General features: G+C 47.1%; 2 protein-coding genes across 2 annotated transcripts; one reads left to right on the forward strand and one right to left on the reverse strand.

The window, feature by feature from the left end:
• Positions 1–965: 965 nt before the first annotated feature.
• Positions 966–7073, reverse strand: SERTAD4 (SERTA domain containing 4). Its single transcript, XM_085219316.1, has 3 exons — positions 6911–7073; positions 6519–6634; positions 966–3832 (listed from the first exon to the last, which is right to left on the reverse strand). Exons 1-3 carry the CDS (start codon positions 7071–7073, stop codon positions 3086–3088), a joined length of 1026 nt encoding a protein of 341 aa, XP_085075442.1. The 3' UTR covers positions 966–3085.
• LOC146544896 (uncharacterized) lies at positions 6584–16172 on the forward strand. Its single transcript, XM_085217399.1, has 2 exons — positions 6584–8169; positions 8283–16172. Exon 1 carries the CDS (start codon positions 6584–6586, stop codon positions 7877–7879), a length of 1296 nt encoding a protein of 431 aa, XP_085073525.1. The 3' UTR covers positions 7880–8169; positions 8283–16172.
• Positions 16173–18455: the final 2283 nt, after the last annotated feature.

Here is an 18455-nt window from a genome sequence, read left to right on the forward strand (position 1 = left end):
GATCACCCTGGAGATAAGTTCTTGTCAAAGAGCTCTTCAGGCAGATAGACCGGTACCAAGCTCAGGATGATTCATTAATAGTAGTTATGCACAGAATATATGGATGAAAGGCTTCACATCACTCTAGAAAAGAACAATTTCTTGTAAATCTGTGATAGTAACTGTTCCCAGTATTGGAGCATGCAATGGGAAAAAGGCCTATCTAATCTGGTTTGCACTCTTCATGTGCCATAAATCAAAACAAAACTGAGCTATAAAATCCCTACTAGCCCAAGTCAGAAAGCCTTTCAAGAGCTGTTGCATTTCTGGCACTTGAAAAGGGGTGTTTCCAACTCCCTTTACTAACACAAGATACTTCTGACTCTTCTGAAGCAAACAAGGTAACTTAATGTGCTGAGTGCAATGCAGCACATTCAGAATCTTTGTGAGGCAAGCTCTGGAAAAGGCAGAAAGATCACCTAACTTTAGGCTGACCTTCTGAAATATTTCAGCCCTTACAGAGCTTGATGACACTCAGTAGGACTGCCCAGAGATACAATGGATTCATTTCTATGTGAGCTTGGAACTGAAGGAGCTATTACAGTGGTCAGTTCATGTCACTTCAGCTGGTGCAAATTCAATCCAAAAACTGCCATACCTTATATGTGCAAGCTTGCTCTTGAAGATCAAGCTGTTCTTACAGTCAAAAAGCTTTCAGCCCTCTGCAAACTGTTAGCCAATTTCTGCCTTGGGCAGTGTTTGGCTAAACACAGAGAAACCTATTGCTTCCTGGTGCACCTTCAGCCTGTCCTAATGGTCTCTGAGACCTGGTGATGCTGAGTTCCATCCTGGCCTCCACTACAGGAGTGGGTGTCAACCACAGTGTAACCTCTTCAGCACTGGAGCAGTGCTCCAATTGGATTAATGGGATTTCCTTGGGCAAGGGAGGGGAGCATGGGGAAAAGATCCAGTAGCCATTGGAGATGTAAAATTAAAATGAATTTTGGTCATTTTAATAAATATATATCAAGGAAATCTCACTTTACTACAACAACACATTAGTATACAAGCATCTAATATTTAAGCTTAAAACATCAAGTGTTTATCAAATATTGGAAAAGAGCAGACGTTACTGGACTATCTGGGTATAACACAAGAAAAATCAGGTTTTTTTAAAAAATTGGTCCATGTGGACAAATGTCTAAATGATGATCCTACTCATACACTGTATGAATGAGATCTATATTTAATATTATTATTATTAATAAAAAAGCTTTTGTCTTGGAGAAATCAGGTGAGATTTAGACTCTCATTCTTCACAACGATGACCCTTACAAACTTGCCAGTTCCCACTCACGCAGCCAACACAAAGGTGGTAACAGTGGTAAGACAAAGGCTAGCACTGAGCTACGTCTTCAACATTCCCCTATGGTCACCTGGCTCAGAAGCATGGACCATTTTCCCTGTCACCACTGCACTCACTCATGAAAGCTGCCCAGACTGTAAATGTGACAGCGAGGTGTGCATGCTGTCCTAAAAAATCACAGCCCAGAGGTCTCTGCACTGTGGTGGATCTTGCCCTCTGGACATGAACCAAGAAGGGAAGACACCACTTGGACGCACGATGCTGTGGGAACAGGCAGCTATTATGAGCTCGCCGTGGCTTGGATGTGGCTATTTTGCTGAGCACATCCTGCCAGTTGTTAAGGGGACTGTGGGAACTAATTAATTTGGTAGATCCAGGACTCACAATGCTCACTCCAATCCTGGTAATATCTTCTGGGCATTTTCAACAGCACAGTTCTGCAAACAGTCTACCTAGGGATGACTAAATGTTGTCCTTAGCCACAGAAACCTCAGCTCATTTCTCCAAAATGTTCTTTTTTAAAATTAAAAGCCTTACATTCATTCAGATAAAATCATGTTTATCGCCACATTACTGACTAATTAACATTGTGCTTTCTGTTTTCTTTTGTTGACTTTTTTCAAATCAACAGCAAAAGTAATAGAAAACTCCCGCATGCTTTTGCAATCTAAAAGAGAGAAATTATGCGAAACAGAATAAAGTATAAAACATGCCACTGGTTCATGAACTTCATTATACGAAGAGGGAAAAAAAAGAGCCCCAGCAACAGACAGTTGCCATAGAAACACTCAAGCATCGAATGCTTGTTTACAAGAGACATCTCTCTATTGTTTCTTAAATCCCTTCCTAAGGATGGCAAATCAAAAAGCAATTGAGCATCAAAAAGGAAGAACAGAGATGTTTGAATAGGAAGTTGAACTCAGTACTTCAAAGGTTAAAGGTTTCTAATAATGTTGATCCACCCTGTGCATTTTTTTCTTCTGCTTAGGTTAAATCCCTGCTGTATCACTGATTTATACTTAATTTTCACGCTGGCAAAAATTAAGACAAAAAGTAAGGCACCAAAAAAAAACCTGCCCTGGAGAACAACAAGCCCCATTAGTTACTACAGCCAAGGTGACAACGCGCAAGTGCTTGAGTTGCATGTAGTCTTTCTGGTTAAGATCCCACAAACAGGTTATTTCCTTATGCTATGTCCCATTTTGTCAGTTGAACAAGATGCTGAATCCAGGAGTTCAGAAGTATCAGTACAACACGTAAGGACGGTTCATAACCCAGTCCCCGTAGCCAGTCCTTTGTCAGAGCAAACACCGAGTCGGAGGGAGCACATCGCCCTTGCTGGTAGCATCAATTTGTTTACCAGACTTCTAATTCCTTCGTAAACATAATGGAGGTTCTTCTTAATTAATGGCAGACTTCTTGGGGGCGGCGATGTATACAACGATACGTTTTCCCCATCTGGCTGATTGGTGTTTTCAGCAACAAAAGCTACACCATAGCTGCACAGACTACAGCGCTAAGTGGCAACACAACTGTGTTCTTTATGAAGTCTCCACACTTATAAATAGCCCGTTGATGCACATCAGAGCACCGTGCTACGCAATCTGCTCCCCAGTCATTTAAAACTATGCGTAATGTTTGTGGCGTGATTGTATCGTTTGTAGAAAACTATAAAAAATCCATTCAAAATAAAAATTTGATAGACAAGCGCACATGCTTTGACGGAGCAAGAAAGATGCCTCATATTTTACTTCCTTTGCTGCAGCACATTTTATTACTTGGTAAAGATTCTTTTTTCCGTAAGGATTTTTTCCAAGATTCGCTTACATCACTCTTGTCATTACACCCAGTCTCAAAATAGTCATAAAATTTGCCTTTACATTCAAAAGCATGAGTGCCTCTTACAGGTTCACAGTTTAGGGGCACACTGTCTCGTTCAGGTTCGTCGCTGCCCTTCTCGTCAGTGAATTTGGCCTTGTCCTGATTAGCATGAGGCCTGGCATTAGTAACAAATATTTCGCTTGCAGGTATCTGCTCGTCACTCCTGTAAGAAGGGGCACTGCCAATGTCATAATCCACCTGCTGAGAACAGCTCGGCAATGAAATGGGGGACGAGGAGGAGGAGGGAGAGGAGGAAGAAGTATTTTCTGTGCTGGCACTGACCGAGTAGGGAAGGTTCAAGTAGTGACTGCCGCATTCTTGATAGAAGCAGCATGTGTGGAGCTTCTCATACTCCTCCTTGGCCATCCGAAGACGCTTTCGGTAGGGGCAGTCCTGGGGCACGAACCACTCCTGCGGCGAGGCAGCCCCAAAGGAGCATGCGGAGAAGCACCAGTTGTTCTGCATGATGATTTCTCCATGGATTCGCTTCATTAAATTGTTGATGAGGACGGATCTCCGCAGGTAGACTTCAGGATCGTCAATGAACTTCAGCTTTTCCAAAGACATGTAAAGAATATGGGCTCGTTCCTCAAACACCGAGATTGTCTGAAAATACAAAGGACAGAAGATACAGAACTGAAGTCAACCGGCTTTGCTCCAGGCAAGAGAAAGAAACGAAGCAGGGTATTCATTCTGTGCCACTGCCTTTCTCCTTCTCCTCCTCAGGCAACTAAAACCAGCTTCCCATGCTGCACACCCATGTGGAACGTGTTTTTTCTCAGCATTTGGGGTTAAAACAAAATTGTCGTACTATTTTGCTTTGGTGATGGGGGCTCTTTGATGTGAATGGACCCACTCCCATCCACTGTGGGGCTCCCACCGAGCCCTGAAGCCAAGCGCAGGTTCTTCCCGCAGCCTCTCTGCAGCAAGGAGAGGCAAAGCTTTGCAGGATGAAGCCAGCAATGAGTGCCAGAACATTTCACCCACTGCCAGTGAAAGGGGCCCTCGGCGAGGAGGTCTCCATTTGCCAAGCCCTCGCTCGCTGCTCTCACATATAGGAACACACACAGGGAGGCAGGGAGAAACCATCTCAAAGCATCACAGCATCTGGAGAGCAGCTGTTGGCCCGTGCACGACACCGCGCACTCCATGGGACCGGTGGGAATGCGGGGAGGCAGGGACAAGGTCAGGAAACAAAGAGAGGACGGGGATTTGCAGGGATCCTGGCCAGGAGCCCACAGATCGGTTCTCCCTGCTGCAGTCCCACGGGGGCTCGCTTTCCGAGCGCTGGCAGCAGGAGCAGGTTACTGCCCTGGGGGGCCCCTGCTCCACACTGCAGTTGCTGCCCCAGGAATCAAAACAGAGAGGGGGTAACACATGCTACTGTATGCAGCATTAACTAATTTTCATTTTTAGTAATAATTTGGTTTGTGTAGGAGGAGAGAAGCACAGCACAAAGACAGGCTGCTTTAACGCTCCCCCCCCCCAATCTGTGGCTTGCTCATTCTTCCCTTTCCCACATGGTTACAGCATTTTTGCAGAGTGGAAGTCGTAGCTATGAGGACTGAAAGCGCTTAGAGCACAGCTGCTTTTCACATCCATTCAACTCTCCCAGCCCTGCAGCTCTTTCCACAGCCTGGTCCTGTCTGCAGGGCTCAGAAGCAGCAAAGTACCTCGTAAAAGCAAAAATTGGCCCTGCTTCCAAGCAAGTTTGCAGCTGAAACTCTTCTTTGTTAGACAGTAATTTTCTAAATATTAAGCCTAGAGGTTAACATGCTGTAGTAGAATCACAGAATGGTAGAATCACTGAAGTTGGAAGGTCAACTCCCCTGCACTGAACAGGGACACCTACAGCTCAATCAGATGCTCAGAGCCCCCCCAGCCTGACCTTGAGTGTCTCCAGGAATGGGAAATCCACTGCCTCTCTAGGCAACATGTGCCAGTGCCTCACCAGCCTGACTGTAAAAAATTCTTCCCTATATCTGACCTAAATTTCCCTGTTTTTAGTTTGAAACCATTTCCCCTTGTCCTGTCACAGCAGGCCCTGTTAAAGAGTCTGTCCCCTTCTTTCTTACGACCCTCCTTTAGATACTGGAAGGCTGCTATCAGTCTCCCAGAGCCTTCTCTTCTCCAGGCTGAACAGTTCCAACTCTCAGCCTGTCCTCATAAGGGTGCTTCCATCCCTTGGATCAGTTTTGTGGCTCTCCTCCAGATGCACTCCAACAGTTCCATGTCCAAGTACTATTTCCTTGTACTACCAGAAGGGGACAGGTAACCAACCATTCCTCCTCTTCACCATACAGAACCCAACAACCTACCCAAGAACAAAGCTGGCGGAACACAGAGATTGGTGCAGCACGTGGGAGAGGGCATCCTTCGACACCTTCCATGCTAGGTGCACATCACCCCAGAAGCAGACCAAGCATTCTGCTCTACCTGCTGGCTGAAGGCTTATTCCCAGCCAGTGCTAGATGTAGCTGGAAATTCCTTCGGCTGCCCTGAGGCATGTGGGAAGCACCACCCGTACCTCTTCAGCATGGAGTCCAAGCAGGCCCAGCATGCTGTCCTGGCAGGCACTGGGCACTGGCACGACCTACTCGACTCAGGCTGTCTCTGGGATGCAGCAGAGGTGCTGGAAAAGCTTTAGGTGCATGGCTGCACTGAGGTACCTTGGGTGCAGGGCCTCGGGGTGCCCCAAGGCCTTCACTGTCCCCAAAATCCTCACCCCTGTGCTCAGCTCCTTACCAATACCAGCACAAAACCTCCCACCAAAAAGTCTGATTTCAGTTTAGGTACTCATTGGCCTGGGAAGTGTTTGCTGTAATCCCTCCCTTGATGGCTTTTGTTAAAAAATAAATAAAATACTCTTTTCTTTACTATTCTGCTCTTTCAGAGTTATTGGCTTTTTAATAAACAGTATTAACCGTGGAAGGCGTGGCGCTGCCTGCCGAGCCCTCTGCTCTCTGCAGCCCGCAGGGAACCTGCTGTGTGTCCTCCGCAGGGGAACGTGTGGGACGCACAGGGAAGCAGGGCCCTATCTACTCTGTTTCTCACGTCTGGCGTTCCAGCCCTACTTCTGTACGTGTGGGAACTACCAGGACAAAAGAACCTGGGGAAAAAAGTTAGCTGAGCATTTAGGCTCAGACGGCTGCCTTCGCTCCCCGGGCAGCACGATGCCCACAGCACAGGGTACACAGCGAGTGCCGGCCACCTGCCTGTGTGCAGGCTGCAGGCTGCAGGAGCGTCCCAGCCCGGTGCACGGGGTAAAAATAGCGGCTCTTGGGAAACGTACTTTGTGCGCGCAGCTGCTGAGCGGCGGGTGAAAATCCTCTTCTTCCACATATTTCCTTTTAAAGTATGCGATCTTGGATGCCGCTGCAGGATTTGAAATTCCCCTGTAATGCGATCCTGCGGGCAATAAATCAGACACGACAAATGACATGCGGTTTGACGGACGTTCTCCAAACAAAACACTTTCCGTTTCCCCTCTCGCCGCGGCCCCGCCACGTCTCCCCGCAGCAGCACCCACCGGACGCGGCGCTCCGCCCGCCCGCCCCGCGGACCCCGCGCATCCCGCGGCCTCTCCCCGCCCTCGGGGCGACTCGCAGCCCCGCTCCGGCCCGGCCGCACCTGCGCGGGGCCGCCCCGCTCCCCGCCGCCCGCTGCCCGCCCGGCGGCGCCTACCTGCGGCGGGGGGACCGGCGGCGACCGGAGCGGGGCCGGGGGCGGCGGGGCCGGGGCGGCCGCAGGCGGGCGGCTCCCAGAGGGCGCGGTAGGCGGCGAGGTCGGCAGTTCCCTCGGCGGCGCTGGGGCGGCCCAGCCGCTGCATGGGCAGCACCAGGGTCATGGCGGGCGCCGGCTCCTGCAAGGAAGCAGCGCGGTGAGCGCCCCGGCACCCCTCCTCCTGGCCGCCCCGACCCCGCGGCAGGCACCTACCGGCGGATGTCAGACAGACGCACGCCCCGAGCCCCCTCCCGCCGCCCCCAGCCCCGCTCCGCCGCCCCCGCCCGGCCCCGGCGGCGCTCACCCGGCGGCGCGGACCCGCTCAGTCGCTGCCCATCCTCCGCCGCTGCGGCTGGCACGGCGCGCCGGCACCGACGGGCGCGGGTCTGGTGCGTGTGTTGTGGCGTGCGGGAGGGCGCGGAGCGGCGGGGATCGCGTTTCTTTCTTCCTCTATCCCTCCCTCCCTCTCTTTCTCCCTCCCTTCTTCCCTCCCTCCCAACCTCCCTCCCTCCCAGTGGAGAAGAGCACAGACTCCAGCAGTTGTTTCCACTCGCCCCGCTCGGGCTGCGCTGGCTCTGCCTCCAAGGCAAAACACAGGCACCAAATTGGCTGCGGCTCCGCGCCGCCGCTGGCGGCACCGGGGGGGCGGCCCGGGCGGGGCGGGGCGGGGGGCGGCTGCGGTGCGAACTTCGCGCGGGGCCGAGGGCTGAGCGCGGCCGCGGAACAATGAGCCGGGCGCGGCCCTTCCCCTCCTCCTCCTCCTCTTCTTCTTCCTTCTCTCGGCCCCCCGCGGCTGGACGGGGCCGCGCAGGTGGCAGTGCCCCGCAGGCGGCTCCGGGAAACGCACCGCGGCGGGAGGGGGGAACGCAGCGTCGGCATCTGCCGTCATCGGCCCGTGCCTTGGGCGAAGAACCGCGGACGCGGGGATAGGGAGCCCATGAGCAGCTCCGGTGCACAGCGTGGGCCTCGCACCCCTCGCACCTTCTGTTCCCAGCGGAGTGCTGGCACGAGGAGCGCTGGCTGACTACGTTGGTAGTCTCAGCAGGGCCAAGAGAGCTGCTGAGAGCCGCCGAGCGGTCGTGTGTTTCTTGTTCCAAGGAGTAGAAGCACCCGTGGGCTCCTCTCCTCAGTCTGCACAAGGAGCTGCCCAAAGGGAGCCGTTGAAATCCAGCCTTCTGGGAATAAGGGCTGGGGGCAGCTGATTGCTGCGCCAGGGAGAGGTCAGGATCCCTCTTCTTTATGGATTCAGCATCCCTTTGTGGGATTGTTTTATGAGAACGAAATCGGAGTCAAGAATTTTGGCTGTGCCTTCTCTTACATGTCTCATCACCAGTGGGTGCTTCTGTGCTTCAACAGACACACGGGAGGGAAAGAAGGGAGGAAGGAAGTGTTGGGATGCTTTCTGCACAGCTCTGCTGATCTGTCTTGAAGAAGAGGCTGCTCCGGACAGCCTGGAGAGCAGCCGGGCTGCTTCTGCTGTGCACAGCAGGGACCGAGGCGGGGCAGCCACCTCCCGCTGACAGCTGCCTGCCGTGTGAATTTGCCGCACGCTCAGATGGAACAGAAACAAGGCATAAAGAACAGAGCTTCCCGAGGAGGAAAAAATATAAAGCCCAAATCCCAAAGCGAGCTGGTAAGTCTCTGCGTGCTCTGCAAAGCCACTCAGCTACAAAATGAGCCCCATTGTGTAGCCAAGGAATTGCAGGCAGGCAGAGCAGCAGCCTTCCCAAGGGCTCCACGTGCCCACTGGGCTTCCAGAAGCGCCAGTCTCCAGCTGCTGTGGCCATGTGGGAAGGCCAGAGTGACGCCAGGGTGATGCTGGGCCAGGGGGCTGAACTCTCAGTTCCCTTCTGAGTGCTTCAGCCAAAGCACGTGGGGATCAGGGCTGCAAGCAGAGCCAGAGCCCATCATGCCCCCATCAACCCATCCCCTTTGGGTTACGTCATTGTAGGCAATAGAGAGACTCCATCCCAAATCCTATTCAATTCAGTGAGACTATGCAGAACAGCACACGCATTGTTCCATTGCCATTAACACCACTGGAAATAAAGGGTGAAAGATTCACATTGGTGCATACAATGCATTCGCCACACAAAATCACAGTGAAAGGCCAACACTTGGGCCTTTGTCCCATTCTGGAAAGCCATTTGGGAGGCCCACATGGCTGCAGCACCCGCTGCCACCACCACTGCTGCCATTCTGACACGCCAAGGCATTACAGCAGCCCCAAGGTTGAAGTGTCCAACTTCACAGTGCACAGCTTCACAAGCACACAACTGCACAGTGGGACTACTCCCAGTCACTGCTCTACTCCATTTGCTGGGGTGTTCCTTTGCAGCCATTGTAATGTTAATGAGAGAGTTGTAATGATGCCATTCACATATAACAAGCCTGATGGGATGGAGTGAAAAGGGCTTTTTATGCACATCCAGAATGTCTCTAGAAAAAAGAAAGAAACCAACAAATATGAAATGCCTGTTAAGATGATGCTGCTAGTCTGATGGGATCAAGGGTGGAGAATGGACTTGGGATGACTGCTCTTGTCCTGAGGAGAGAGGAGAGACTCTGATTGCAGCAGTGGATGGGAGAAGGATGTTGGGAGTGCATGGCCAGCATGCCTTGATGTGCCAGAAGTTTGAGGAGGAGGAAGTCACAGAGTTGGGAGATTAAAGGGCCTGGATTAAAATGCTCATTGGTCATGTGGGTACACGTGGAGTCACAGCAGTGCTGTGAATGAAACTGTGGGATCAGGGACTCACAGTGTACCACAGTAGCCTAACCACAGTGAGCAGAAGCAGAGAGCCAGAGGCGATCCCTGCATCAGGGCTCTGACAGCAAGGACCAGCTTCGTGGTGGGGGGAAAGCACTTGGAACATCCAGCTCATGGGTCATGCTGGATTTGAACTGGCAGAACAGCATCTGGGCACCGGCAGGGGTAGTGCTGCTCCTCAGCCTCCTGAGGTACAGATGAGCTACAGACCGGTGCCAGCACCAGCATTCTTCCCTGTGCTTTTTGGCCCTCACTCCAGGGCAATTCAAGGAATCCACTGGGTTTTATTTTTTTCTTCAGGGGCAGGACCTACTGCTCTGTTGAAAGGGAATTCACTTGACATCAGGAACAGTGTCAAGATATGGCCTTCCCATGAAAGTGTTTCAAAAGTGTCTTCAATTTCTTCCATCCCAATTTCAAGGATACAAACCCAGATGCTCTGATGTCTCTTTCTCAATATGGAATTCCAAGCAAATACTTCTCTAACATTCCTAACTCCCACGTTTTTATTTCTCTTAATTCTTACAGGTTGAATTCTAGACAACCTGATCTAGCTGTGGTGTCCCTGTTAATTGCAGGGCAGTTGGTCTAGATGGCCTTCAGAGGTCCCTTCCAACTCTATGGATTCTATGATTCTTCCCATAAGAATGTTACAAAGTCTCTTGGTCCCAATTTGTCGAGGTTCCCCAATTTTTTAGCAAGCACATCTTCAGAGGAAAACTGAAAACAAACTATTTGACTTCTTAACAGTTGTGTTTTTTTTTGTTTCTGGTTTCCATAGGTGTACTGATAGAAAGAGCTTTCCTTTTGTATGAGGGCTGCTCCAAAAGTAATGCCTTCTATCTTATGACCCACAGTGTCAGAGGCGGATATTGGTGGTGTGGCAGTAGAGGTTGAACCTTCCCCCAAATATTCCATTTGGTTTGCAGAGCACTTCAGCATCCTGGTGGTGAGTGTTGCTCCTGCTGCTGCAGTGACACCCCTCTGCTGGGTTACCTTTAGGACAACTTAGCTCTGCACAGTGGCTGGGTGCAGTTATGGTGCCTGCTGGTGGAGAGAAGAGCTGACAGCTTCAGTCCAGGCTGATGCAGCAGAGCCCAGTGTCATACAAGGGGGCTTCCCCAGCCGCAGAGCAGCTTTCCTTCTTTCAGAGAGGTATCAAGTAAGGCTGCCTTCTGGCTGCATTACCTTCTGGCATCACAAATTGGGTGTCTATGGAGTTTAATTGTATCGCCGCCTTCACTTTCTGTCTGCTGAAGAAGGTAAACAGCGCAAACAAGAAGTGTTTGGGAACAAAGAGCAAGCTGTCTGCCGCTCAGCCCGCGCTGCTTTCCATGAAGAATGAGTGCTATTATTATTCTTTTACAAGTTTCCTTCTAAGGGAAATAAACACCAAAGGTAGGATTCCAAGGAAATGACTCACAAATATTGGCAACAGGCTCTCAAAATTGGATCCAGTCTTTGCAGAAGCCCTTAGCAGAATGCTAATCCCTCTCATTGCAAAATAAACTTCTCCCATCCGTGCCACACGGCAGCTCTGACGTGTGTGTGAAGGGCGGATGACGGTGGCAGGGCCCTTTTTTTTTTTTTTTTCTTACTTTTTTCCCAATCCCCTGACATTGTATTGGATGCAGCCTCCGGAATCTGTGCTTAGCCACCAAGCTGCCCTCCCAGGTGCACAGGTAACCACACACTGCGCCTCACCTTGTAGTTCTTAATCAGGGACCCCAGGAACCAGGAAAGCAGGCACTGAAGGATCAGACGGCTGAGCAGAGGCAGCCTGGCAGCATTACCATCTGCAAACAGAATCGTCTACTTAGCATATTTATTTCTGAGCTGTTTAAGATTTTGAATCATAAATGCATTCTCTGCATCCCTTGTAATGCACACGTTCAAAGGCTCCAGCGCTCTCTCATGTTACTTTTGGGGTTTTGTTTGTTTGTTTTGTTTTTGGCAATGTAAATCTGGGTAGACAAGAGCAACGAAATTTGTGTCTCTCACACGGAATTCCTTTGCTGCTCAGTTCTGCTTAGACAATGCCTTCAGATTAAAGAAGATTAAAGATCATTACCTTTGCAAACTCCTATTTAATCACTCCAAACTGAGATGAAGCAAATGGGACTCTGGCATGGAGTCAGACTGTTTCAGACAGTACAGCAGCACAGCGGCATTGTGCAGATTCCATACTTTTCCATGCATTCCCAAAATTACCATCACTTTTCCTGCTTTGTGATATACACGTAGAAATATCATCCCTGTAGACCATGGGACATCCATGGTGTTCACCGAGTCCATGACGTTGGCCTCCATCTGTCATAACAGTCTTTCAGGGCAAGCAGGATGATGCGTGGTGTTGGATTGTTGCATGCTGAATCCAATTCTGGTTCTATAAGAATTCATTCTTCTTTAACCAAGGTAATTCTTACTGTAATACCATTGATAGCAATCATAGAAGTGATAACATGCAGTATTATATAGCAGCTTATACCATACAACTCAAATTATCGACTGTTTTCACACAATATCAAAATATTGGCAAATCGAGGACCGGTCGGCATAAAGGGAAACAAACCCAGAGGAATACAGTGCAGCACTGAGAGGCATCAGCCCAACCTGGGCACAGCCAGGAGTGGAGCCAAGGTCCTATTGCAGGTCTGGGGGAAGTCTGGACAAGGCCAGTAGGGATCATCCTGAGCTGGAAGGGTCATTGGCTGTTGATAACTGGCTCATGCAGTTCATTATTATGAGCTTGGGAAACACACCCCAAATGTATTTAATAAATCAGCCTCTGCAGGGTACATCATCTCAAAAAAGAAATCCCAACAGCTAAAAATCTGGATGCTGAGGAATATACCATTCAATTACGAAGTAAATTATATGATCCTCCTGTGTGTGGTTGTGCTCTCGAAAAGCGTTAGTGGCTTCTTACAGCTCTATTGCAATGGGAGAGCAATTTCCTTGCTTAGGGTAGCACAGTAAATCAGAAGTAAGAGGTTCTTAAGAAAAATATCTAGGTTGCAATTCATAATCCAAGAGGCAGAAAATGAGTTAAAAAGAAAGGTAGAGCACAGCCAACAATTGAGAAATAAATTGGTAGGAGAAATGGTTCTGGGAGCCAGAGTGGGTCGCAGTATGCTAAACTGTAGGCTGCATTTGTTATCTAAAATTATTCTGAGAGCAGAATTATTCCAAGAGTGAAGGATAAGTACCAAAAATAAAATATAAATCAGGAGTCTGATTTTGCTGGATTCCAGGTCTGTGTCATTTTGAAAGAATCAACCACTTGCCCAGGTTCTGCTCTCTGTTTGTACACAGGAAAGGCATTGGGGAATTTCAGGATTCAGTCTGGGCACTAAAGCAAGTTTCTTACTCAATTTATATAGTATATATGTTTTTAAATAGTTGTGTTTTTTTCTCTCCAGATCTGATCCAGGCAATACAGAATGTCTGTTATGTTTCAAAGCATACCTGTATGAAGGAATTAATCAGTAAAGCCCAAGATGACGTATCTAAATGTGAGTGCAGATTGTAGACCTGGGTTCTGTTTCCAGGGTACCAGGCAGCAGAAGCAGGTTTACCTGTGCCACCTGGGCAGCTCTGCACATGGGTGTGAGCAGCATGGCCATGATCATCTCACAGCAATGCAGCCCCATCCGTATGGCAGGAGGTACGCATCCCTTGTCTTTCAAATTACTCTGCAAAAGATTTGTGAGATTAAAAAAAAAGGATGAAAAACCCAACAGATTTGAATTCAGTGTAGTTCAGCTCAGTTCGTTAAAGATTTCTTTACTTGCTCAGCAGCTGTTTCTTGGCCTCCACATGAGGGTTAATAAATGAGGCAGCTACTCCTCCTACAGGTCAGCCACATTGAGGTCGTGGCTGTGCAGAAAACACTCCTGGTGTTTCTGGGGTGTGTTTTTCAGTGCCCAGCCAGGTTGTAGGCAGCCTAGTATATTCCTGAAGAGAATCAAGCATTTGCTGCTTCCCCATTGCAGAAGAGATGAAACCACAATCACAATTGTTTGCATTCAGTAAAGATCCTATAAAACATTTTACAAGAGATATAAGAGACGGCTCTTTAACCTCAAGGCTTTGGCCAAATTCCAGCTCAGAAACTATCTTCCTAGAAGTTCTCCCATTAAACTAGGAGCGATGTATTTGTTTCCTCCTTTGAACTGCTCTCAGCAGTGGCTTGAGTTGCTTAGAGCTCTGAAGGCTTCAGCATCACACCAGCTCCGCTCAGGGATGGTGTAAGGCCATCAGTGCAGGGCTGCCTACCCAGGTAGTTCTTGTAAAGTGCCTCAATACACAATTGCAAAAGGAACCACTGAAGTGAAAAACGTAACTCCACCTTGTGTCTGAACCAGTTATACGCAGTGACCTGCTGAGAAATCCATTGACAAAGAGCTGAAGGTCTGAGAACAAACCACTGTGCGGGGTTCACAGTTTCAAAATCCACACTCACATAAAGTCAACATTTCCATCCTTAGTGCAAGGAAGAAACATTTATCTCACAGTGGTTATATGGACTGTGAACTTGTTGAATTGTTTTACAGCTTTTGTTCTTCTGAGTGCAGCATTTTCCAGGAATGTTTAATTTGGATTGCCCAGAATGACAATGAACAGTTCAAGTGTATTCTGGTCTTCAGGCTCTCAACCTAATAGATGTTATGCGGCATGTCTACCTTTTGAGAAAGCTTTCAGCGAGACATTATGCATAATTAGAAAGGTTGGGATGGGCGCTAAGGGAAGAACAATTCTTTGAAATATTTCTGGCAGTGAAGCACTTGCCTAAGGTTGGATCAATCCATCTGAAAAATCCATCCAATTCTGGAAAAACCAGAAAGGAAGCAGAGGAGCAGATCAGCATGCAAGCTGTGCAATGGGTGAGTTACCAGCACGTTTGCCCAGAAGTGCCTGCTTCAGACTTGCCTTCAGCAATCACCACCTCTCAGCTTGCTGGTGCTCCCATGTGGGTCATGCACCAGCATCCTCCCTCTCACAGGGCTCTCCTGGGGCCCGGGCACAGGGAGCAGCCCCCTGTGCACAGAGTCCTCAGGGCAACCTGGGCCTCCACTTGAGTCCTGCTGTGAGACCACTATTCTGGGGACAGAAGGAGGAAAAACGAGAGGGATTGTTATTGGAGATTTGGGACAACCTCCAACTCAACATTGACAGTACATCATTTTAAATGATGGCATTCCCATGTATTTTCTAATTTAATTGATTATTCTGAAAGGATGAGTTATACCTCAACTAAGTAGCAATTTCAAGACAACTCTCTGTGATGTTCCAAACGTATTTGGAATCAGTTCTGTCTGCCCCGATGGATTTCATTTTCAACAAGTTTGGCAAGATTTTTTTGAAATAAGATGAGAAAAGGTTGGATACATTCTTTTCAGGCAATAATCATCAATGTAAAATGTCTCCATATCCCTAGATCTGTTCAGGTAGTGATTTCAGAGCCATATGTAGCCAACTGCTGACCCTTCCCTGTGCTCTCCCTCCCCTCCCTGTGCTGGCACCAGCACTCCTCCACACTCAATCCAGTCACACAGGTAGACTGACCCCACTGAAAATCGCACTTTAAGATCTTGATAGGTTCATCCCGATCCTTCAGCAGCTCTTGCAGGTAGTGAGAATCCCAAAGAGACTACACAACCAAAGTATTCAGCATTATCTTTGGTATCCTCAAACAGAAAAGCATTCTTCCACATATAATACCACGTGCTACAATTTCTTTAGAACAATGCTTTAGAGACACTGTCTTTTAGCAGAAGACCCCTACAGATTAATTTCATATGATAGTGCCTGCATTTATCAGTGACATGGAAGAAAACTGGAATTTTGGGAATGAAAGTAAGGGACAAGAAGCATTTTGGCCCAAGAAGGGCCGAAATAAGGGTCTCAGCTGAGGCTACAAAGCCAGTCAGTATCAACTAGGAAATTAAATGCAATTCCCACTTTCTTGCCCCATGCCTAGACCAAGACACAGCACCTCACCCTCATGCTGTTCTATTTAAAAGTGTGTTCAAGAGGCTGGAAACAGCCTGATTGCTATTTCCCAACAAGTGCTGCTACAATATAAAACCAGTTTTGTCAATGGCAATAGTCTGTGTCTGCTGGCATGCCTTCTGTGTAGTTCAGTAGAGAAACTATGTGCTTGGAAATAGGGAAACATATAGAACTACATCATCACGTTTGTCAGTTTGGCTGTACATGGAGCAGATGGTTTTGGCTGAATGGTTAGTGCTGTTCCCTAGCCTGTTGGCCTGACATGTATGCTCCTAAGTGTTTTAGAGTCTCAGAAAGCTGCAACAAGCTGGTGTGATGATTTGACCCTGGGACTTAGATCTGAGTACATTTTCATGACCCTTAACCTGGCTGACTGCTTTGGAGCTCTGTTGAACAGTTGGTTGCTTTTTCTCTTTTAATAAATATGAGTGGTCCCTATGCTCTGTATCTCCTGTATTCCTAAGAATGCCAGATGTTTTCTGATAAAGCATTAATTATCAAAGGCTTGTGACCAATGTTTTAGCCTACTGGTATTTTAAGTCTCAGCACAAGCAGGTGCAAATGCTGTGATGTGATGGAAAATGCGTTCCTAGCTCTGATAATCAAACGGGATACAAACCTCATCTCCTTTGGCAGATTGGCGCCTGTTCCCTTTCTTAACTGTTACACTGCTGCAACAGAACTGATACAACAGGATCAGTTTTAATTACTGATTATAATCCTTTATATTATTATTTATTGAGATGAATTGGCCTGGTGTTCTGGATACCTGCTTACAATTACCCTTTAATTGTAAACAGTGGCTACAGAGATTGAACCGTCGTCATTACAGCTCTGGACTTTCTCAAACATGAATGAAAGATTGAGCTTCCTTATTTTGAACTAGCAAAATTAAAAGCAGAATGTCTTTTTTTTTTTCTTTTTCTTTGCATAATGCAGTGAAATAATATGAAATGCAATGGGGGAGGATTTATTCTGCCTCTAAAATATACATATTAGTTCAACATGATTTTACACTATTTGACAAGAAGATTTTCATTATTAATAAGATGAAATGCAAGGCTTCTAATTAAGTGGAAAACAAACCACTATAAACTACATTCAGAACACACAAACCTATTAGGTTTTGAATTTAATAATAAATCATTTATCTAAACCCCAAGTGATTTGTTGCATGATCGTACTTGATGATAATTTATTTCATTTGTACATTTTTAGGCTTCCTTGCTTCCTTTTATCCTTACTATTCCCAACAGCAAACCTGCCTTTTTAGAACCCCTATGCTGAAATGCAGCTGCTCAAAATGATAAGCAGGTAACAAAATGCCTTACTATTGCTCTCGCTGATTTTAGAAAAGTAGGGTAATTTACAAGTAAAACACACGTCTAATGTGAATTGAACACTAAATTAGAATCACACTGCTGGACTCTAAAAACAACAACACCAGAGAGAAAATGCAGGTTACAGATTTCAGCAGGAAAATGAGAGACGGCCCTTAACCACAGGAGCTTTGGGAAACGAGTAACTAGTGACTTCAAAGAGATTCTAAAATAATACCTAGTGTGGAATTTGCTGTATGAAGACAACTATTCAGAGAGAGCCTTTGACAAGTGAAGGTACATCTGCATAGAAATGATGCAATTTGGCTCAGAAACATGTGTCCCTGCACAACAAGCTATTTGGGAACTATGAGCATTAACCTAATTCTGTTCAGCTACCTGTGTGGAACCCAGGTGACCGAAAGGTGCCACCCATAGAGCTCAAGTTGGATTTCATACATAACGTGTATTAACTCTTTTAGGTTGTGATTTTTGGATAGAACATTGCTGTTCTATCAATAACACTGCTGTTCTACAATTCTGTGATTCTGTGATTCTGTTCAGAAATGGTGAACAATTATTACCATGTTGACTACATATTTCTTTCATTTCTTCCACATTTTCACAGCTTCATAAATCCTCAGTTTTTAAAGAAATATCTGATAGCTCACATGAATCATGTTTTAGTAGGTCTTGTACCATGTTTTTCCCATATTGATAAGAGTTATCAAATACCTATGACATTGACAAAAGAAATGGGCACACATTAAGTGCTCTTGTTGAAGTTTGTTAACTATCAAATATGTACCAGTTGCCATATGGAATGGCAAGTTATTTTTAAGTATATTGCCTTTTGAAAATGCCAGCCTTAAAACTAGCAAGTGCCACGTTATCCAGTTTGTAGAAGTCCTAGGATGTGCACAGATGACAAGGGTGGGTCCAGATGATTCACTGGGCTATGCTCCTTTCATCTGCGGAAATGGGAAGAAACAATAGAAACCTCTATCTCAAGTCTTCCTAGTTCTAGGATAGGGATGTCTACTAATACATATTAATATATACATACATCCAGGCACACTGTAAAGCAGAACTGCCATGAGAGCCCAGAAAACTTTTTTCCTAACAGATAACACAAACATTAGAGTAGTATAGAAGCAGTAGAATAGAAGATCTCGGCTGGTTCACAATGACATTATAACTGTTACCTATGGAAAGTGTTTCTTTATGTTTGACTTCCAGTATTTCAGCCTACTTCTTCTGCAGAATGTGGAAGTTAAGTATTTTAGTTGTGACTGTTCTTCAGAAATACATGCGGGACAAAGAAGTACAAAGAATCATATATAACCCCAGAAGAGAACTGCAAGCCAATTTCCAAAGTCAGTCAGCATTGTCACCTGAGTGT

Source organism: Meleagris gallopavo, chromosome 2 (genome assembly GCF_905368555.1).
Source record: "Meleagris gallopavo chromosome 2, MGAL_WU_HG_1.1, whole genome shotgun sequence".
Lineage (NCBI taxonomy): Eukaryota > Metazoa > Chordata > Aves > Galliformes > Phasianidae > Meleagris > Meleagris gallopavo.

What these genes read in the sequence shown, in the direction of transcription:
- LOC146544896 (XM_085217399.1), top strand. Translation starts at nt 6,584, where the DNA reads ATGCGATCTTGGATGCCGCTGCAGGATTTGAAATTCCCCTGTAATGCG.
- SERTAD4 (XM_085219316.1), bottom strand. Translation starts at nt 7,073, where the DNA reads ATGACCCTGGTGCTGCCCATGCAGCGGCTGGGCCGCCCCAGCGCCGCC. An exon ending in CGCCGGTCCCCCCGCCGCAG is followed by an intron (nt 6,635 to 6,910) that starts GTAGGCGCCGCC and finishes TATTGCCCGCAG; the next exon opens with GATCGCATTACAGGGGAATT. An exon ending in TCAGCAGCTGCGCGCACAAA is followed by an intron (nt 3,833 to 6,518) that starts GTACGTTTCCCA and finishes TTGTATTTTCAG; the next exon opens with ACAATCTCGGTGTTTGAGGA.